Source organism: Hyla sarda, chromosome 4 (assembly GCF_029499605.1).
Source record: "Hyla sarda isolate aHylSar1 chromosome 4, aHylSar1.hap1, whole genome shotgun sequence".
Classification (NCBI taxonomy): Eukaryota; Metazoa; Chordata; class Amphibia; order Anura; family Hylidae; genus Hyla; species Hyla sarda.
This window is the reverse complement of record NC_079192.1, coordinates 32,254,183-32,278,663: the sequence shown is the minus strand read 5'-3', so window position 1 is coordinate 32,278,663 and position 24,481 is coordinate 32,254,183. Positions and strand designations below refer to the sequence as shown.

General features: G+C 42.2%; 1 protein-coding gene across 6 annotated transcripts in view; it reads left to right on the top strand.

Annotated features, from left to right (window-relative positions):
• Nucleotides 1-24,481, top strand: part of ELAVL3 (ELAV like RNA binding protein 3) — a 79,476-nt gene that overhangs the window by 22,418 nt on the left and 32,577 nt on the right. For 5 of the 6 annotated variants that reach the window (XM_056570412.1, XM_056570414.1, XM_056570411.1 and 2 more), the window contains exon 2: nucleotides 22,374-22,581. In XM_056570412.1, coding sequence (XP_056426387.1) covers nucleotides 22,374-22,581 — 208 coding nt within the window. The remainder of the gene's footprint in view (nucleotides 1-22,373; nucleotides 22,582-24,481) is intronic. The other variant, XM_056570413.1, reaches the window with a different exon arrangement.

Genomic DNA, 24,481 nt, shown 5'->3' with positions numbered 1-24,481 from the left:
GTATACACAGTACAGGTACAGTATACACATCTCCTCCTCATACTACTACTACACCATGACAGGTATACACAGTACAGGTACAGTATACACATCTCCTCCTCATACTACTACTACACCATGACAGGTATACACAGTACAGGTACAGTATACACATCTCCTCATACTACTACACCATGACAGGTATACACAGTACAGGTACAGTATACACATCTCCTCATACTACTACACCATGACAGGTATACACAGTACAGGTACAGTATACACATCTCCTCCACATACTAATACTACACCATGACAGGTATACACAGTACAGGTACAGTATACACATCTCCTCCTCATACTACTAATACACTATGACAGGTATACACAGTACAGGTACAGTATACACATCTCCTCATACTACTACTACACCATGACAGGTATACACAGTACAGGTACAGTATACACATCTCCTCATACTACTACACCATGACAGGTATACACAGTACAGGTACAGTATACACATCTCCTCATACTACTACACCATGACAGGTATACACAGTACAGGTACAGTATACACATCTCCTCCACATACTACTACTACACCATGACAGGTATACACAGTACAGGTACAGTATACACATCTCCTCCTCATGCTACTACACCATGACAGGTATACACAGTACAGGTACAATATACACATCTCCTCCTCATACTACTACTACACCATGACAGGTATACACAGTACAGGTACAGTATACACATCTCCTCATACTACTACACCATGACAGGTATACACAGTACAGGTACAGTATACACATCTCCTCCTCATACTACTAATACACTATGACAGGTATACACAGTACAGGTACAGTATACACATCTCCTCATACTACTACTACACCATGACAGGTATACACAGTACAGGTACAGTATACACATCTCCTCCTCATACTACTAATACACTATGACAGGTATACACAGTACAGGTACAGTATACACATCTCCTCATACTACTACTACACCATGACAGGTATACACAGTACAGATACAGTATGCACATCTCCTCCTCATACTACTACTACTACACCATGACAGGTATACACAGTAAAGGTACAGTATACACATCTCCTCATACTACTACACCATGACAGGTATACAGAGTACAGGTACAGTATACACATCTCCTCCTCATACTACTACTACACCATGACAGGTATACACAGTACAGGTACAGTATACACATCTCCTCCTCATACTACTACACCATGACAGGTATACACAGTACAGGTACAGTATACACATCTCCTCCTCATACTACTACACCATGACAGGTATACACAGTACAGGTACAGTATACACATCTCCTCCTCATACTACTACTACTACACCATGACAGGTATACACAGTACAGGTACAGTATACACATCTCCTCATACTACTACTACACCATGACAGGTATACACAGTACAGGTACAGTATACACATCTCCTCATACTACTACACCATAACAGGTATACACAGTACAGGTACAGTATACACATCTCCTCCTCATACTACTACTACACCATGACAGGTATACACAGTACAGGTACAGTATACACATCTCCTCCTCATACTACTACTACACCATGACAGGTATACACAGTACAGGTACAGTATACACATCTCCTCATACTACTACACCATGACAGGTATACACAGTACAGGTACAGTATACAAATCTCCTCATACTACTACACCATGACAGGTATACACAGTACAGGTACAGTATACACATCTCCTCCACATACTACTACTACACCATGACAGGTATACACAGTACAGGTACAGTATACACATCTCCTCCTCATACTACTACACCATGACAGGTATACACAGTACAGGTACAATATACACATCTCCTCCTCATACTACTACTACACCATGACAGGTATACACAGTACAGGTACAGTATACACATCTCCTCATACTACTACACCATGACAGGTATACACAGTACAGGTACAGTATACACATCTCCTCCTCATACTACTAATACACTATGACAGGTATACACAGTACAGGTACAGTATACACATCTCCTCATACTACTACTACACCATGACAGGTATACACAGTACAGGTACAGTATACACATCTCCTCCTCATACTACTAATACACTATGACAGGTATACACAGTACAGGTACAGTATACACATCTCCTCATACTACTACACCATGACAGGTATACACAGTACAGGTACAGTATACACATCTCCTCCTCATACTACTAATACACTATGACAGGTATACACAGTACAGGTACAGTATACACATCTCCTCATACTACTACTACACCATGACAGGTATACACAGTACAGGTACAGTATACACATCTCCTCCTCATACTACTACTACTACACCATGACAGGTATACACAGTACAGGTACAGTATACACATCTCCTCATACTACTACTACACCATGACAGGTATACACAGTACAGGTACAGTATACACATATCCTCATACTACTACTACACCATGACAGGTATACACAGTACAGGTACAGTATACACATCTCCTCATACTACTACACCATGACAGGTATACACAGTACAGGTACAGTATACACATCTCCTCCTCATACTACTACACCATGACAGGTATACACAGTACAGGTACAGTATACACATCTCCTCCTCATACTACTACACCATGACAGGTATACACAGTACAGGTACAGTATACACATCTCCTCCTCATACTACTACTACTACTACACCATGACAGGTATACACAGTACAGGTACAGTATACACATCTCCTCATACTACTACTACACCATGACAGGTATACACAGTACAGGTACAGTATACACATCTCCTCATACTACTACACCATAACAGGTATACACAGTACAGGTACAGTATACACATCTCCTCCTCATACTACTACTACACCATGACAGGTATACACAGTACAGGTACAGTATACACATCTCTTCCTCATACTACTACTACACCATGACAGGTATACACAGTACAGGTACAGTATACACATCTCCTCATACTACTACACCATGACAGGTATACACAGTACAGGTACAGTATACACATCTCCTCCACATACTACTACTACACCATGACAGGTATACACAGTACAGGTACAGTATACACATCTCCTCCTCATACTACTACACCATGACAGGTATACACAGTACAGGTACAATATACACATCTCCTCCTCATACTACTACTACACCATGACAGGTATACACAGTACAGGTACAGTATACACATCTCCTCATACTACTACACCATGACAGGTATACACAGTACAGGTACAGTATACACATCTCCTCCTCATACTACTAATACACTATGACAGGTATACACAGTACAGGTACAGTATACACATCTCCTCATACTACTACTACACCATGACAGGTATACACAGTACAGGTACAGTATACACATCTCCTCCTCATACTACTAATACACTATGACAGGTATACACAGTACAGGTACAGTATACACATCTCCTCATACTACTACACCATGACAGGTATACACAGTACAGGTACAGTATACACATCTCCTCCTCATACTACTAATACACTATGACAGGTATACACAGTACAGGTACAGTATACACATCTCCTCATACTACTACTACACCATGACAGGTATACACAGTACAGGTACAGTATACACATCTCCTCCTCATACTACTACTACTACACCATGACAGGTATACACAGTACAGGTACAGTATACACATCTCCTCATACTACTACTACACCATGACAGGTATACACAGTACAGGTACAGTATACACATCTCCTCATACTACTACTACACCATGACAGGTATACACAGTACAGGTACAGTATACACATCTCCTCATACTACTACACCATGACAGGTATACACAGTACAGGTACAGTATACACATCTCCTCCTCATACTACTACACCATGACAGGTATACACAGTACAGGTACAGTATACACATCTCCTCCTCATACTACTACACCATGACAGGTATACACAGTACAGGTACAGTATACACATCTCCTCCTCATACTACTACTACTACTACACCATGACAGGTATACACAGTACAGGTACAGTATACACATCTCCTCATACTACTACTACACCATGACAGGTATACACAGTACAGGTACAGTATACACATCTCCTCATACTACTACACCATAACAGGTATACACAGTACAGGTACAGTATACACATCTCCTCCTCATACTACTACTACACCATGACAGGTATACACAGTACAGGTACAGTATACACATCTCTTCCTCATACTACTACTACACCATGACAGGTATACACAGTACAGGTACAGTATACACATCTCCTCATACTACTACACCATGACAGGTATACACAGTACAGGTACAGTATACACATCTCCTCCACATACTACTACTACACCATGACAGGTATACACAGTACAGGTACAGTATACACATCTCCTCCTCATACTACTACACCATGACAGGTATACACAGTACAGGTACAATATACACATCTCCTCCTCATACTACTACTACACCATGACAGGTATACACAGTACAGGTACAGTATACACATCTCCTCATACTACTACACCATGACAGGTATACACAGTACAGGTACAGTATACACATCTCCTCCTCATACTACTAATACACTATGACAGGTATACACAGTACAGGTACAGTATACACATCTCCTCATACTACTACTACACCATGACAGGTATACACAGTACAGGTACAGTATACACATCTCCTCCTCATACTACTAATACACTATGACAGGTATACACAGTACAGGTACAGTATACACATCTCCTCATACTACTACACCATGACAGGTATACACAGTACAGGTACAGTATACACATCTCCTCCTCATACTACTAATACACTATGACAGGTATACACAGTACAGGTACAGTATACACATCTCCTCATACTACTACTACACCATGACAGGTATACACAGTACAGGTACAGTATACACATCTCCTCCTCATACTACTACTACTACACCATGACAGGTATACACAGTACAGGTACAGTATACACATCTCCTCATACTACTACTACACCATGACAGGTATACACAGTACAGGTACAGTATACACATCTCCTCATACTACTACTACACCATGACAGGTATACACAGTACAGGTACAGTATACACATCTCCTCATACTACTACACCATGACAGGTATACACAGTACAGGTACAGTATACACATCTCCTCCTCATACTACTACACCATGACAGGTATACACAGTACAGGTACAGTATACACATCTCCTCCTCATACTACTACACCATGACAGGTATACACAGTACAGGTACAGTATACACATCTCCTCCTCATACTACTACTACTACTACACCATGACAGGTATACACAGTACAGGTACAGTATACACATCTCCTCATACTACTACTACACCATGACAGGTATACACAGTACAGGTACAGTATACACATCTCCTCATACTACTACACCATAACAGGTATACACAGTACAGGTACAGTATACACATCTCCTCCTCATACTACTACTACACCATGACAGGTATACACAGTACAGGTACAGTATACACATCTCTTCCTCATACTACTACTACACCATGACAGGTATACACAGTACAGGTACAGTATACACATCTCCTCATACTACTACACCATGACAGGTTTACACAGTACAGGTACAGTATACACATCTCCTCATACTACTACTACACCATGACAGGTATACACAGTACAGGTACAGTATACACATCTCCTCATACTACTACACCATGACAGGTATACACAGTACAGGTACACTATACACATCTCCTCCTCATACTACTACACCATGACAGGTATACACAGTACAGGTACAGTATACACATCTCCTCCTCATACTACTACACCATGACAGGTATACACAGTACAGGTACAGTATACACATCTCCTCATACTACTACACCATGACAGGTATACACAGTACAGGTACAGTATACACATCTCCTCATACTACTACACCATGACAGGTATACACAGTACAGGTACAGTATACACATCTCCTCCTCATACTACTACTACTTCACCATGACAGGTATACACAGTACAGGTACAGTATACACATCTCCTCCTCATACTACTACACCATGACAGGTATACACAGTACAGGTACAGTATACACATCTCCTCCTCATACTACTACACCATGACAGGTATACACAGTACAGGTACAGTATACACATCTCCTCCTCATACTACTACACCATGACAGGTATACACAGTACAGGTACAGTATACACATCTCCTCCTCATACTACTACACCATGACAGGTATACACAGTACAGGTACAGTATACACATCTCCTCATACTACTACACCATGACAGGTATACACAGTACAGGTACAGTATACACATCTCCTCATACTACTACACCATGACAGGTATACACAGTACAGGTACAGTATACACATCTCCTCCTCATACTACTACTACTACACCATGACAGGTATACACAGTACAGGTACAGTATACACATCTCCTCCTCATACTACTACACCATGACAGGTATACACAGTACAGGTACACTATACACATCTCCTCCTCATACTACTACACCATGACAGGTATACACAGTACAGGTACAGTATACACATCTCCTCCTCATACTACTACACCATGACAGGTATACACAGTACAGGTACAGTATACACATCTCCTCATACTACTACACCATGACAGGTATACACAATACAGGTACATTATACACATCTCCTCCTCATACTACTACACCATGACAGGTATACACAGTACAGGTACAGTATACACATCTCCTCATACTACTACACCATGACAGGTATACACAGTACAGGTACAGTATACACATCTCCTCCTCCTCATACTACTACACCATGACAGGTATACACAGTACAGATACAGTATACACATCTCCTCCTCATACTACTACTACTACACCATGACAGGTATACACAGTACAGATACAGTATACACATCTCCTCATACTACTACTACACCATGACAGGTATACACAGTACAGGTACAGTATACACATCTCCTCATACTACTACACCATGACAGGTATACACAGTACAGATACAGTATACACACCTCCTCATACCACTACACCATGACAGGTATACACAGTACAGATACAGTATACACATCTCCTCATACTACTACTACACCATGACAGGTATACACAGTACAGGTACAGTATACACATCTCCTCATACTACTACTACACCATGACAGGTATACACAGTACAGATACAGTATACACATCTCCTCATACTACTACTACACCATGACAGGTATACACAGTACAGGTACAGTATACACATCTCCTCATACTACTGCACCATAACAGGTAGTGGTCACCAGGGCTAAAGTCCTGCAGGAATGCATGGGAAAGGAGTCCCTGCACTTTTTCCATAGCAGGAATAATGGGGGGGCATTTATCATTGTGTCTCGAGCTTTCGCACATTTGGCGCAGCGCTTTGCCTCAGACTATTTTTTGCGCTTTTGGGTTCACACTTTTTCTTTTTTTTTTTAAGTGTGTACAGCCCATTTGTTAGGGAAACCTTTTGCACTGGTAATAAATGTATCAACTGTGACTTTTCACAAATTTGGTGAAAAAAAACACCCAAAAGTTGCCAAAATACACCAGTCCAGACTTAGCTTAGCTTTTTTGGTCTATGCGAAGAGTGAAATTTCAGAAAATTTTTACCTTTACAAAATGTATCAAATGCCCTGCGACCATTTGATTAAATGGGCACTCTCATTAAAACTAATTTTTGCTATTGAACTCCTTATGGTAAATGAGAAATATTTCTATTATACTTTGTTTAAAAAAAATGAAGTTTTCTATGTTTTATTTGTGCTTAAAAAAGCTCAAGAGCACATTTTCCCCAAACTCATACACAGACTTTGGCCCAAAGTCCGAACACAGGAAGTGCCGCCCAGGGGGGTGTCCAGCCTCATCCAATCATAGCTCCTCTCACACATAACTGCCATATGCTGTTGGTTGAACCCCCCCCCCCCCCCCTCCCCCTCAGCACTCCAGGCTGCACTTCCTGTGTTTGGACTTTGGTCCAAAGTCTGTGTATGAGTTGGGGAAAATGTGCTCTTGAGCTTTTTTAAGCACAAATAAAACATAGAAAACTTCATTTTTTTCAAACAAAGTATAATAGAAATATTTTTCATTTACCAAAAGAAGTACAATAGCAAACATTAGTTTTAATGAGAGTGCCCCTTTAATTGCGTGCTCCCACACATTACCAATAGTGTTGCTCACGAATATTCGCAATTCGAATATTATTCGCGAATATCGCATATTCGCGAATTCGCGAATTTCGCGAATATAGCGCTATATATTCGTAATTACGAATATTCGTTTTTTTTTTTTTATTTTTTTTTTTTCACAGTACACATCACAGTGATCATCCCTCTCTGCTTCCAGCTTGTGTGGTGTAAAGAAGACTCTAATACTACTGTGTGAGACTGGCGCGTGAAAATTCGCATATGCGAAAATTAGCATATGCGAAAATTAGCACATGCGAATTTTCACATATGCGAATTTTCACGCATGTTAATTTTGTATATGCTAATATGCACATATGATAGTTTTCGCATACGCGAATGTTAGCATATGCGAAAATATATGGCCCCTGCCGCTCATCACTACCAGGCAGTGCCGTGTAAAGTAATGTGATCCATTATTCCGAGCGTGTGCAGTTTCTGTAGCGGCTCCAGTTGCTGAATCGCAGAGAACATATTGATTCTTTGGAAGACGTTTCCTCTCATCAGCATTTTCTGCCCATATCTGGCTTTACGTCAATATCCTTCCTTCTAGAAAAAACCTTACCAGTGCAAAACCAGCATTGATGGATCTTCATATTCCAGAACGTCTCTCCGTGACTGGGACCCTATATACCGAGTCTCCTTACATGGGGCAGAAGGACCTCTTGGGTCTTCTCTACCTCCAGGGCTTGGACGTAATTACAGTGATCCCTCAACTTATAATGGCCTCAACATACAATAGTTTCAACATACAATTGTCTTTTCTGGACCATTGTAACTTGAAACCAGACTCAACATACAATGCTACGAACAGTCCAGATCTGTGAAACATGTCAATGACTGGAAGAACTGACCAATCAGAATGGGCATTCACTGGTAAAACCCCTGTATTACTGAAGCGTATGCACTGAATGATGTCTGGTAGCGCCCCCTACAGTACAGGGAGGTATTACATGTTCTGTACACTTTACCTGTACCAGGGTTACCTGCTCCTTTGGACACCAGGTGAGGGCGGCTCCATGTTACTTTTTAGGACACTGTGTACTGTACAGGACCCTGAAGAAGCTCCTGTCCTCTACATAGACAGTGATTATAGCTACCAGCAGATCTTGCTTTATTTATATCAGTTATCTACTTATCTTTCTTTAATCCTCACTTTTTCCTTTTTTTTTGGATGACATTTTGAGGCTTCAGAACAAATTACCAGGTTTCCATAGAGTTATGGACTCAACATACAATGGTTTCACCATACAATGGTCATCCTGGAACCAAATTATATTGTAACTTGAGTTAATTACAACCTTTACAGCCCATATAGTCCCACCCCCTGAGTACCAATATTGGTTCCTCTTGGTGGCCCAGAAACTTATGGGTACCACTTGTGACCGTTGGGCTAAATTTGACCATATACAACAGTCGGACAGAATGAACAGTGTTGACCATTTTGGCTGACCGTCGGTTGGATATACACGACTCAACAATAGTCAGAGGTAGATACTGTGTGATCCGTCATGTTGAATTTCTATAGGTTGTCAGATATGATTACATGTATTTAGAAGGATTGACTAAATCCCGCCGATTATTTGGCAAGCCTTTTGTGTTGGTTTACATCTGGTTTTGGCAGTTTTTTTTGGCATGTTCATAGCCTACACATCTCCTTTTACTCCTCATGGGCCATAGCTGTTGGCCTAACTTTCATTCGGTTGATGGCTATCTCACCCACTCTGTCCATACACATGAAGGTTTGGCTTGGCTTTTCCAAATGGTCATGTATTCTGACTTGAGAGTGGAGGGGGTAAGCCGCTGCCAGACAGCAGTAGGAGCAGGTTATCTACTAGAACAGTGGTCTTTAAACTGGCCGTCTAGATGTTGCAAAACTACAACTTCTAGCATGCCCGGACAGCCGTTGGCTGTCCGGGCATGCTGGAAGTCGTAATTTTGCAACATATCAAGGACCTTAGTTTGGTAACCACGGTCCTAGAAGATAAAATGGGTGAGAAGTTGAAGATAGGGTCAGGAGGCGTCCACAGACTTCAGACACCTGGTTGGTTTAAAAAAGGGGGGGGGGGGGGGGTTTGTGCAACTTTTCATGTATGACCTTTGACCTTCATGTATTTGGCTCCATATCAGGACTACACATCTTCATAACCTATCCCTAAGGAGATAGAGTTTCTGTCACATGATCCTGACCATGTTAAGAAAAAACTTTGGTATCAGTCCAAAGCACTGGTTGGGGGGGGGGGGGGGGGCGTTATTATTTTTGGACAGAATTTTGAAGATTTGGAGATGTCAAATGTAAACAGGAAGTATTAGGGTAGAAGGGCCACATGATACGAGGAAGGACTCCCTAGTGGGTACCTAATGAGGTCCTAACTTCAAGACAGATGAATACAAATGTCAAATTTGGATAAAAAAAAAATTTTATAGTATGTTCACACTCACACTGTGGATGGGATTTATAGAATCTTGGTCAATCTTATAAGAAATCCGCTAAAAAATCCGCACATAAATGGCAGCATGTGAAGTTTTGGTGTCAGAAGCGCTGGCAATTTTCCCTATTGCCTTCAATGGTGAAGTGAAAATCCATTAAAAAGGCCATGTTGACACGGGGAAATTGTTTTGTGGAAACACGGACAGATAATCTTCAAATAGCCGGCACTGGCAAAACATGGTGGCGCTAGAAACCCTCAGAAATGCATTGCTGTCTCCGGAGACGGCGATGCATTTCCGACCAGATTCCGCTGAAAGAATTGACACGCTAATTCTATCAGTGGAATCTGAAATCGGAATGTTTCCTCCGCGGATGTTCCGCCGTGTGCGCGTTGCAGCAGAATCCCATTCAAATTCCGGAAAGTCCGTGTGAGCAAAGACTAAATCTGCAGTTGTTGCAGATTTTCTACAGAAATACTGCAGATCTGCAACAAAATCACCCCCTCTGTATCTTGAATACATTGGGGTTTATTTACTAAGAGTGTAGGTTTCTTTGTGGGTTTTGATTTCCGACTGGTATTTTCCACGGTATTTACTAAGGTTTCCCTACATTTTCCACTTTCCCTACATTTTGCTTTTTTACAACTGTTGGGTTTTCCTCAGCACAAATCCACCACATTTTATGTGGAAACCATAGGAAATATGTTGGGATTTTTCAAAACGGTCGGGGCCACGCCCCTTTTGTTGGAAAAACGCCCACTTTATCCCGTGTCCACGCCCCCTTTTCGGATTTTTCTAGTAAAATGGAGAGTTTGGGGTTTTTTGGTCGCAAATTGTGTCCCAAGGGACGTGCGACACAATTTGGGCGCAAAACCCAACAAAAAAGAGTCAGGATCACGTTAGTAAATAAACCCCATTGTTTTTTTGTTTTGTTTTTTTTTTGTCTTTTTTATCCTCTACAATATTAACACATTCCACACCTAAATCTGCAGCGCCAAATCTGCGACAAATATCTGCATGGTTTGGTGCTGAAGAGTAAAAGTTGCCCCTAGCAACCAATCGGATCGCTACTTTCATTTTTAACCAGACCCCTTCAAAATGAAAGAACAATCTGATTGGTTGCTATGGGCAACTGGGCAACTTTTCCTTTGCGCCGATCTTGATAAATCTCCCCCTTTGTGTTATTTCTGCATCGCATGGTGCAGATTTTGTACCCATCCTGTGTGAACAGACATTAAGCTTTGGTGTTCCGATGCCATGTTGATTGCCACGCTGAAGGAGGGGTGAAAAAAAAACACCCTTGATATGGGAAATAACGTTATCACGGACCCTTCTTGATACCGGCATCTCTCTCTTTTAGCTTTGTCATTCTCTGTCTCAAGGAGGAGATGAAGGGGTTAGAGTCGAGCATGTTGAGAGAAGCATTTGCACTTTCTCCATAGGATGCTCAGTTTCTATAGCAACAGGGCCAGTAGGCCTCGGGCCTATATTCCAGGCCTAGCGAGACAGATGCAAAGGAATTGCAGGGGGTGGCTAATAATGAAAGGCTTTGCCGCAGGACCGGGCCCGCGTGTACTTGCCTGTGAAGACTGAGCCACATCGAATTAATCATAGGGGATGCGGACAGAATACAGAGCGGAGATGGGCACAGTATATGGGAGCTCAACCTCGAAGGGCATTTCCACCGTCAATCTGAGAAAAAATCACCTTGCGTCCATGTGAAATTCTCCTCTCCTGTTATCAAAAATCTAATTCCACCATTAAGTCTGTGTTTGAGAAACCAATAGGAGGCCATTAAAGCCACTGCCCCAGCTTTCCGACACTCCTGAAGGGCAAATCGGCCTCATTTGAAGTTTTTTGTATTTAGTATGGATTATTTTTATTATTACTAAGCCAAGATATTCTGCATAACTTTACCATACAGAAGGGGCATGTACGGATAAAATGAGACCTGAGGGCCCTGGTCACAAGAGCTTACAATCTACGAGGATTGAGGAGTGAAACAAAAGGATTTTTTAGGGTCAAAAACGTAATAGTATCTGTTGCTATTTATGTCTTAGACCAGTGGTCTCAAACTGTGGCCCTCCAGATGTTTTAAAACTTCAACTCCCAGCATGCCCGGACAGCCGTTGGCTGTCCGGGCATGCTGGGAGTTGAAGTTTTAAAACATCTGGAGGGCCACAGTTTGAGACCACCAATAGGAGACCACCAATAGGAGCCCATTACAGCCACTGCCCCAGCTTTTATCTGGAGGGCCACAATTTGGGAAACCAATAGGAGGCCATTACAGCCACTGCCCCAGCTTTCTGACACTCCTGAAGGGCAAATCGGCCTCATTTGAAATTTTTTGTATTTAGTATGGATTATTTTTTTATTACTAAACTAAGATATTCTGCACAACTTTACCATACAGAATGGGCATGTACGGATAAAATCAGACCTGAGGGCCCTGGTCACAAGAGCTTACAATCTACGAGAATTGATGAGTGAAACAAAAGGATTTTTTATGGTCAAAAACGTAATATTATTTGTTGCTATTTATGTTTTAGACCAGTGGTCTCAAACTGTGGCCCTCCAGATGTTTTAAAACTTCAACTCCCAGCATGCTCAGACAGCCGTTGGCTGTCCGGGCATGCTGGGAGTTGAGGTTTTAAAACATCTGGAGGGCCACAGTTTGAGACCACAGTCTTAGACCTTGTTTCTATTGCGGAATCTGGTGGAAAAAATTCACTCTGAAAATCCGTTGCAGCAGAGGCCAATTGTTTTAAACGCATGAAGACCATGCATTTCCGAGTGGTCCCAGCGCCAGCAGGTTCTGTTGCTGTCTGCGGAAAGTTCCCTATTGACTTCCAGCTAACATCTAGCCGCATCATTTTTGGCCTGGTGGAAATTCCACCATGTGAACATAGCCGCAGGCTGACAACAGGCATATAAAAAAAATCCATATGTTTTTTTGGCCAAAAATGCAGATGTTAGCTGGGAGTCAATAGGGAACTATGAAACGCCAGACCCACGTAGCATTTATTTTTTTTTTTGCACTTTAGTGCAGGGCTGGTGCAAGGACTTTTGCCACCCTAGGCGATAGCTAATTTTGCTGCAACCTTGACCCTGCCCATTGGCCCCACCCTTTGACACGCCCCACTTTACTACTGGGGTGACACACTGTAACAAACCTCCTCCTCATTTAATCTCCTCACTACTGGGATGACACACTGTAACAGACCTCCTCCTCTTGTAATCTCCTTACTACTGGGGTGACACACTGTAACAAACCTCCTCCTCATGTAATCTCCTTACTACTGGAATGACACACTGTAACAAATCTCCTCCCCATGTAATATCCTTACTACTGAGGTAATACACTCTTGCAGTGCTCCTTCAGCATGATAAGGATGGGACGGTGGGGTTTGGGGGGTTGTTGATGGGGGAGAGGGTACTGCTTTGCTATCAGGGCTGCACTGGCTGATCAAGTGGTCGAAAAGCTAGCTGGTTTGTTGCATGGGCAGAGCGGCTCCCCCCTCGAGAGGCAGCTGTAGGCAGCTGCCCATGTTGCCTATAGGTAGAGCAGGCCCTACTTTAGGGTATGTTCACACGGGCGGATTTATTTGCGGGTTTCCCACTGCGTATATGAAAGGGGGCGGGCTCTTCTCGACTGTCCGTAGCAGATTTTCCGCTGCGTAATTTCTGCTGCGTAAAATCCGCCGCAAGCCCCATTGAAGTCAGTAGGGTCTACAGCGGATTTTCTGCAGCGGAAATTTCACAGTGGAAAATCTGCTGGAGACAGCTGAAAAGAGCCCGCCCCCTTTCAAATACGCAGTGGGAAACCCGCAAATAAATCCGCCCATGTTAACGTACGTTTCGTGGAGTTTTTAGGATCGGTGGTAGGTGGCAGCATGCTCTGGGTATGAAGCGTTTTTTCATATATATATATATATATATATATATATATATATATATATACAATTTTATAAATTTTTTTAAGAAATGAGGGTGTTTTGTGTTTTGTTTTGTTTTAACGCAAGGGATAAAATTGCAAGTAAAGAACACCTATACTAAAACACACTCTTAAAAATAAAAAATAAATAACACAACAAAAACTGTCAAATGAGGGGCCAAACTAAAGTAGCCTTAGTCTAGGTTTAGGGTTCAGTGTGTGCATCTTTGACATCTTTGGGGTGACCTATGGCCATGCTAAAATTCCTGGATGATAAGGTCTTAGTATACAGCTATAGGGGAATTTGCATGTTCCGTCCAGCTGAGGGAGGATGCAGAAGAAGACTGTAAGCTAAGCGCACTTGACACCACAGAGACTTTCATTGCTTTATTCTTGCTCCAGGGTGTAGCCCCAGAACATGTATGATGGTCATGAATGCTGGCTCCACTCTCATTAGCATTGACCTTGTGGGTGACCTCTACTGCGCATGGGAAACCCTTTTAGATCTCTGTAATGCACCAGGCCCTTTATATAATACATGAAACTGAGGCCCCAAAACTCAACATTAGCGATGGGTGAACTTGAGTTAATGCGGACGAACAATACCTGATGGCTTGGCCGTTGTTTGCTTTAGTCTGGAAAAGATGGAGACCGTCCGAGGAGACCTAAGACTGTCATCCTGGACTTTTAAAGCGGAACTAGATTATTCAGACTAAAGCAAGCAGTCAATGGCCGGGCCGCCAGGTTCATTCAACACTACTCAACATGATAAGGGTTGTTGGCCACCAACCTCTATGGCCATTTGTCACATAACTAGTAATGATTTACCATATTGGTCTGCAAAGTACTATACCTGTAAATGGTTCTTGTCTTATAATAATTTCTTTAGTAAAATCAAATTAATAAGGCAGGCTGGCATATGGAATGACATGAATTGACCCTTGCCATGCTATTTTACCCAGGATTGTATTTTTTGCTCCAGATGTACTGGTTCAGTAGATAAAATTTTTTACTTGCCACATGTCCCTAGTAACCAGTCTGTGTCATGGTTCATCTCCTTAGTAACCAGTCTGTGTCATGGTCCATCTCCCTAGTAACCAGTCTGTGTCATGGTTCATCTCCTTAGTAACCAGTCTGTGTCATGGTTTATCTCCTTAGTAACCAGTCTGTGTCATGGTTCTTCTCCTTAGTAACCAGTCTGTGTCATGGTTCATCTCCCTAGTAACCAGTCTGTGTCATGGTCCATCTCCCTAGTAACCAGTCTGTGTCATGGTTCATCTCCTTAGTAACCAGTCTGTGTCATGGTTCATGTTCCTAGTAACCAGTCTGTGTCATGGTTCATCTCCTTAGTAACCAGTCTGTGTCATGGTTTATCTCCTTAGTAACCAGTCTGTGTCATGGTTCTTCTCCATAGTAACCAGTCTGTGTCATGGTTCATCTCCCTAGTAACCAGTCTGTGTCATGGTCCATCTCCCTAGTAACCAGTCTGTGTCATGGTTTATCTCCTTAGTAACCAGTCTGTGTCATGGTTCTTCTCCCTAGTAACCAGTCTGTGTCATGGTCCATCTCCCTAGTAACCAGTCTGTGTCATGGTTTATCTTCTTAGTAACCAGTCTGTCTCATGGGTCATGTTCCTAGTAACCAGTTTATCCAATGGTGCATGTTCATAGTAACCAGGCTGTCTTATGGTTTATGTTCCTAGTAACAGGACTCAATTCCTGCAGGAACTCATGGGAACGGAGTTCCTGCACTTTTACCACAGCAGGAACGCAGTTCCCATTAGCAGGAGTCCTGCAGGACCAGCCCTTAAAGGGTTACTATGCCCCTAGACATGTTATCCCCTATCCAAAGGATAGGGGATAAGATGTCTGATCGCGGGGGTCCCGCTGCTGGGGACCCTGCGATCTCGGCTGCGGCACCCCAGACATCCGGTGCACGGAGCGAACTTCGCTCCGTGCCGGATGACTGGTGATGCAGGGCAGAGGCTCATGATGTCACAGTAATGCCCCCTCAATGCAAGTCTATGGGAGGGGGCGTGACACCTCCCATAGACTTGCATTGAGGGGCCGTGACCGTGACGTCATGAGCCTCTGGCGCTTCACCCAAAGCTCTAAACGAATGCCAGGAGCAGCAGGGAGAACGTGGGGGTCCCCAGCAGCGGGACCCCAGGGATCAGACATCTTATCCCCTATCCTTTGGATAGGGTGTAAGATGTCTAGTACACCTTTAAGTGGAAATCTAGGGTGATTTTTTCACCTTTTTTCCCCAGGACTTGACCCCTTCCTAGTAACCAGTCTGTCTTATGGTTCATGTCCCTAGTAACCAGTCTGTCTTATGGTTTATGTCCCTAGTAACCAGTCTGTCTTATGGTTTATGTCCCTAGTAACCAGTCTGTCTTATGGTTTATGTCCCTAGTAACCAGTCTGTCTTATGGTTTATGTCCCTAGTAACCAGTCTGTCTTATAGTTCATGTCCCTAGTAACCAGTCTGTCTTATGGTTCATGTCCCTAGTAACCAGTCTGTCTTATGGTTCATGTCCCTAGTAACCAGTCTGTCTTATGGTTCATGTCCCTAGTAACCAGTCTGTCTTATGATTCATGTCCCTAGTAACCAGTCTGTCTTATGGTTCATGTCCCTAGTAACCAGTCTGTCTTATAGTTCATGTCCCTAGTAACCAGTCTGTCTTATGGTTCATGTCCCTAGTAACCAGTCTGTCTTATGGTTCATATCCCTAGTAACTAGTCCATCTCAGAATACTTAGGCCTTAAAGGGGTACTCTGGGGGAAAACACATTTTTTGTATTCAACTGGTGCCAGAAAGTTATACAGATTTGTAAATTACTTATATTTAAAAATCTTAATCCTTCCAGTACTTAGCAGCTGCTGTATGCTGCACAGGAAGTTATATAGTTATTTCATGTCTAACCACAGTGCTCTCTGCTGCCACCTCTGTCTGTGTCAGGAACTGTCCAGCTGTCCAGAGCAGGATAGGTTTGCTATGAAGATTTGCTTTTTCTCTGGAAAGTTCCTGACATGGACAGAGATGTCAGCAGAGAGCACTGTGGTCAGACAGAAAGGAACTGCACAAGTTCCTCTGTAGTATACAGCAGCTAATAAGTACTGGAAGGGCTAAGATTTTTTAATAGAAGTCAATAACAAATCTGTTTAACTTTCTGGCACCAGTTGATTAGAAAAAAATAGTTTTCCAACTGAGTACCCCTTTAAGCTCAAAGCTGGTCTGGTAGGAATCTAAGCACAGAGAGGGACTAGGTAGTATTATTTCTGTGACAAATAAATACGATTTTTGCAAAAATTACCGTATTTTTGTCCTATAAGACGCTCCTAATTTTATAGGATAAAAATCTAGAAAATAAAGATTCTGAACCAAATACAATGTAAAGTATAGGACAGTGATCTTCAACCTGCGGACCTTCAGATGTTGCAAAACTACAACTCCCAGCATGCCCGGACAGCCGTTGGCTGTCCGGGCATGCTGGGAGTTGTAGTTTTGCAACATCTGGAGGTCCGCAGGTTGAAGACCACTGGTATAGGAGGTAGTACTCACGTGTCCCCGCCGCTCTGGACCCATCATCGCTGCCCTGGATGTCGCCCTCTATCGCTGTCGCCGTGTCCCCATTGCTCTGGAACGTCTCTGCTGCCCGGTATCCTCGCTCTCCGTCGCCGCCATGACGTCGCTACGCCCGCCGCTCCTATTGGATGACGGGACGGCGTGCGCGAAGACGTGATGACGTCGATGGAGAGCGCCGGCCATGCAGGGGATCAATCCCGGCACGGAGCAGACACCAAGGAGGCAGGTAAGGTCCCTCCCGGTGTCCTGTAAGCTGTTCGGGACGCCGTGATTTCACCGCGGTGGTCCCGAACAACCCGACTGAGCAACCGGGTTAGTGTTATTTTCGCTTCAGATACGGCGGTCAGCTTTGATCACCGCGTCTGAAGGGTTAATACAGGGCATCACCGCGATCGGTGATATCCTGTATTAGCTGTGGGTCCCGGCCGTTGATAGCCCCAGGGTCCGCCGCGATAGGACAGGTATATGCCGTATAAGACGCACCAACTTTTCCCCCCCAGTTTTTGGGAAGAAAAAGTGCGTCTTATACGGCGAAAAATACGATAGTTAAAAGGCCGTTTTTATGTGTAACTAGGCAGATCTATCCTTCAGGGGGGAAATAGGTGACAACATCTATAGGATCTGTAATGAGTGTTACTTCCTGGAAACGTCTAAGGGAAATACAGTAAAAAGTAAGACATTGAAAAAAAGAAGGGAGAGAACAACTCAAGGGTTTATTACTTGTAAGTTTTCAGCTACATTTATACTGTGGAATCTCTTGAGATATTCTGGGCGGAGAATTTCACCGGAAGAGTGAACATGTTCAATCTTTCCACAGAGTCCGGAATTTAAATTCTGCATTGTGCGCGTTGCAGCAGAATCCTGTTGCAATCAGAATGAGTAAAATGTCTCCACTCGGAAATTCCGTAGTGTGAATGAAGCCTAATAATAGGAGGACACAGTAGTTATGGATACCTGTTTATGATGCAGCTGGGATTGCAATGGGATCCCCATAAAAAAAAGGTGGAAGTTGCACTGGGGCCCTTGTTTGTCCAATGTCCCCAATGGCCACATCATATGACGCCAATTTTTTAAAGAGCACATGGAAGGGGAGGGTTCTGTTACAGGTTGTATGTCGGCCAAAGAACCTTAAAGGGGTACTTAGATATGTTATCCCCTATACATAGGATAGGGGATAAGGTGTCTGATCGCGGGGGTTCCGCCACTTGGGACCCCTGCGATCTCGGCTGCGGCACCTCAGACATCCAGTGCACAGAGCGAACTTCGCTCTGTGCTGAATGACTGGCGATGCGGACGGAAGCTTGTGACGTCGTGGCCACGCCCCACTGGTGACATCACAGCCACGCCCCCTCAATGCAAGTCTATGGGAGGGGGCATGACGGCCATCACGCCCCCTCCCATAAACTTGCATTGAGGGGCATGGCCGTGATGTCACCAGTGGGGTGTGGCCGTGATGTCACGAGCCGGATGCAGCAGGAAGATCGCTGGGGTCCCCAGCAACGGGACCCTCGGGATCACACATCTTATCCCCTATTTAGATAGGGGATAAGATGTCTAGGGGCGGGGGACCCCTTTAAGTTACGACTCAGTCTGACAGGCAATAGAGACCGGATAGAGAGTAGAATTGGCCATTGTACTACTTGTCATGATATATTAAGGCTCTTGGATGAAGTTCCAATAACTCTAAGGGGTACAGAGGGGGCAGTCATTACATTTGGGGTTATGTCATACATTTTGCATTGAGGACAGTCATCAAGTTACTCCTCTGGTTTGTATCATCAGATCTAATGAAATATACAGTATGTGGATTGTCTATCCCCCTATCATAGGTCACATGGTCATATACAGTGGTGTCATGCAAAAAGCAGCCATGACACTGAAGGCAGTATCGGTGGCCAAGGGGGATTTTCACGTCTGCCTTTCCAAAATGGTTTTACCAGTTGACCATAATTTCTATTGGTGTTTATAAGATTAATACAATAATACACTAAAATCAAATATGAAAACTGGTGGCTACAATACCATAGATCAGTGGTCTTCAAAATGTGGACCTCTAAATGTTGCATTACTATTACTACAATAATAATAATAATAATATAGTTTTCTAATAATACACTACTACTAATATTACTAGAATAATAATAAAAATAATAATAATATAGTTTTCTAATAATACACTACTACTACTATTACTACAATAATAATAATAATATAGTTTTCTTATAATACACTACTACTACTATTACTACAGTAATAATAAAAATAATAATAAGACACTACTACTATAATAATAAAAATATAATTTACAAATAATACACTGCTACTTCTACAATAATATTAATAATTATGATTATTGATATTATTATTTTTATTATTAACAACAAGAACAATAATAATAATGTTGTTGTTATTATTATTATTATTATTATTTGACTATAATTATAATATATATTATTTGACTAAAGTTTTAGTTTTTTGTTATATATAGAAGAAACATGAATGTCTTTGATGCCCGCATTCCCATATCTGGGTCACAGGCAATGACTTGGTACCCAGTTAAGAGAACTGTCAGCATTTCGTTCTTGGATAAAGATTCGCTTGAAGGGGTTTGATTCAGGGAAGGGGGTGGGGGGGGGAGGCGTTTTGTCCTTAACCCATTCACCGCCATGGACAAAAAAGGCTTTGGTTGGTAATGAGTTTAAAGCTTTATCTGGCTGTCCCTTTTCCTTTAATCCCGGCCTGGAGGATGAGAAGGGTCTTTAAGGCATAATGCGGGCGAAATCTTGTTAAAGACGTCCTGCTTATTCCCGGGCCGCCAGGCTAATTGCCAGGATTGGCTGCAGACAGATGCCCCTCTGGCCCCCTTCATCCACAGATGTCCTGTCCGCTCCTCCATGGCAGCCTGTCAGAATCAAGCGTATAGAGGGTTTGCTCTGACATATTTGTTGCTACAGACCAAATGTTAAACGGTACACTAGATAAAGTCAACAAATCTGACAAAAAAAATGGCCACCCAAAAAAAAAAAAATAACATATGTATAGGCCCAGATTTTCAACTTCTACAGCGCCATCATCTTACGTGATGCTGTAGTCTGTATGACATCATAGACACCAATGGACACGTACGTTATAGCTTCTGCGCCAACATGACTATCCTGAAAGGTTCCTCCTACCTACCTTGGCCATTGCTGACCTCTACCTCATCTCCTTGATGGCTGTTACTCTTCTTGTTGGGCTTGGTGGCCATCAAGAAATCCCTTTTTAAATGCTGGCCGGGGGCGAGTTGTAGTTTCGCAACATCTGGAGATCCATAGATTGTATACCACTGCTATAGGGGGTGCAAAGGTAGCTATAGAACAGTGGTGTCTAAACTGCGAACCTCCAGATGTTGCAAAACTACAACTCCCAGCATGCCGGACAGCCATTGGCATCTGTAACTGGAACTGGTAAGAGAGTCCAAAGGTCTCTCAACTACATGAGATGATTCTAGCGGAACATAGTAGGTGGGGAACCTGTTACAGATTTAACATTCAGGTCTAGGAGCTTGATACAAACCTCAGCTGCTGCAGGACCTCTTTTTAAACAAGTATTTCTAGGCTTTAAGTGAATCCCTGGTTAATTAAGACCTCCAGAGGTTCTGCAGAAACTAAAGCAGCCAATAAGAGATGTGAAGCCATTGTCTTGTTGAGGATATCAGTCAGTCAAAGATTGACGTGAGGTTCTGCAGCAGCCGGAGTGTGTAGAATGTGATGTAATGATACATATCTGAGGTTTCATGCTTTGTATGGTCATTGGAAATGGGTGGACCATCTGACCGCTTAGTAAGGTTGTGATATGTCCCCTGCTCCCGTATCCCTAGAGATGGGCCACTCAGGGGTTTGGTAAAGCTGAGTGACTTTAAGACCCTGTGTCATGAAGTGAATGAATCACCACCCAGCCTTATATTCCTGATAAATGAAATCATGGGATTTCAGGTAAAAGGGTGACATAAGCCCAGGAACTATGGAAGGTGACCTCAGAGGCCGTGGTGTGACTCATGAAGCGGTGACATAAAGATGGACGCTGACGTGCTGCTCTCTTCTCTTCTTCTCTTCTCTCCAGCAGATAATAAGCACCATGGAGACGCAGGCCAGCAATGGTCCCGGCAGTGTGGGCATCCTCAATGGCACAAATGGGGCGGCGGACGACAGCAAAACCAACTTGATCGTCAACTATCTTCCTCAGAACATGACCCAAGAAGAGTTCAAGAGTCTTTTCGGAAGCATTGGAGACATCGAGTCCTGTAAGCTGGTCAGAGACAAAATCACAGGTAGGAGGCCATGTTAAAGGTTAATAGGGGGCACTCTTGGGCACTTTTTGTCATCAATATTCATCGGCTTAAAGTGTACCTGTCGTCAACAAAACCTTTTTATATAATGTAGATAACACCATTATATGTATACATTGGTTAAAAAATGTGTATATTTTTGGGTAAAAAGGTGCTGTCCCTGCAGCTATTGCCTGTGTGTCTCTATGATGAGTCCAAATACAGGAAGTGATGGTAGGACAAGCAGGGATCTGTGCAGGCTGCTGGATTGTCCATCATTCTGATGTGTGAGCCCGTAGCAAGTCACAGAGCCCGGCTTGTCCTACCATCACTTCCTGTATTTGGACTCCTCATAGAGACACACAGGCATTAGTTAAAAGGACAGCACCTTTTACCCAAAAATATACACATTTTTTAACCAATGTATATTACAAATATACATATAATGGTATTATCTACATAATATAAAAAGTTTTTGTTGATGACAGGTACACTTTGAGGCGGTCTTGTTTGTCTGATGGAGTCTATATAGATATGTGGTTTGTAGTAAGATTTGTGAATAGGCCGTCTGATATGCTATCACCGTGTTATAGCACAGAGGGAGCTGAGATGTTTGATATATTATTTTCTGGAAGAACTCATTTATACTTAAATCTCTGCTCATTTTGGGCTACAGTGTCCAGTGGGTGTATGCACACTCATGGATGGCAGTTACTGAGAAGCGCCACCCACTGGACTCCTAAGCCTAGAATGAACAGAAACACAAGTTATAGTGGATCTATCTCTCATATCTATCTATCTATCTATCTCATATCTGTCTATCTATCTCATATACTTATCTATCTCATATCTCATATCTATCTATCTCATATCTATCTATCTCATATACTTATCTATCTCATATCTATCTCATATCTATCTATCTCATATCTATCTCATATCTATCTATCTATCTATCTCATATACTTATCTATCTCATATCTATCTCATATCTATCTATCTCATATCTATCTATCTATCTCATATCTATCTATCTCATACCTATCTATCTCATATCTATCTATCTATCTCATATCTATCTCATATCTATCTATCTCATACCTATCGATCTCATTTCTATCTATCTATCTCATATCTATCTATCTATCTATCTATCTATCTATCTCATATCTATATATCTATCTATCTCATATCTATCTATCTCATATCTATCTATCTCATATCTATCTATCTCATATCTATCTATCTGTCTCATATCTATCTCATATCTATCTCATATCTATCTCATATCTATCTTTTATCTGTCTATCTATATAACTATCTATCTCATATCTATCTATCTCATATCTATCCATCTCATATCTATCTATCTATCTATCTATCTCATATCTATCTATCTATCTCATATCTATCTATCTCATATCTATCTATCTATCTATCTATCTCATATCTATGTCATATCCATCTTATAACTCTTTAATATTTATCTATCTATCTATCTCATATCTATCTATCTATCTCATATCTATCTATCTATCTCATATCTATCTATCTCATATCTATCTATCTATCTATCTATCTATCTCATATCTATGTCATATCCATCTTATAACTCTTTAATATTTATCTATCTATCTATCTCATATCTATCTATCTATCTCATATCTATTTATCTATCTCATATCTATCATCTATCTATCTATCTATCTCATATCTATCATCTATCTATCTCATATCTATCTATATATCTATCTACAAAAGCCAAAAGAGAGCAGCACATCACAAAAAGACAAATGCACGGGTACCGTCAGCTAGGAGCCCAGGTTCAGGAATCCAGTTAGATATAACCAAAAAGGCCGGAGCAACTCCAAATAAGGTGCAGAAAAAAAGGTGCTTTATTCAC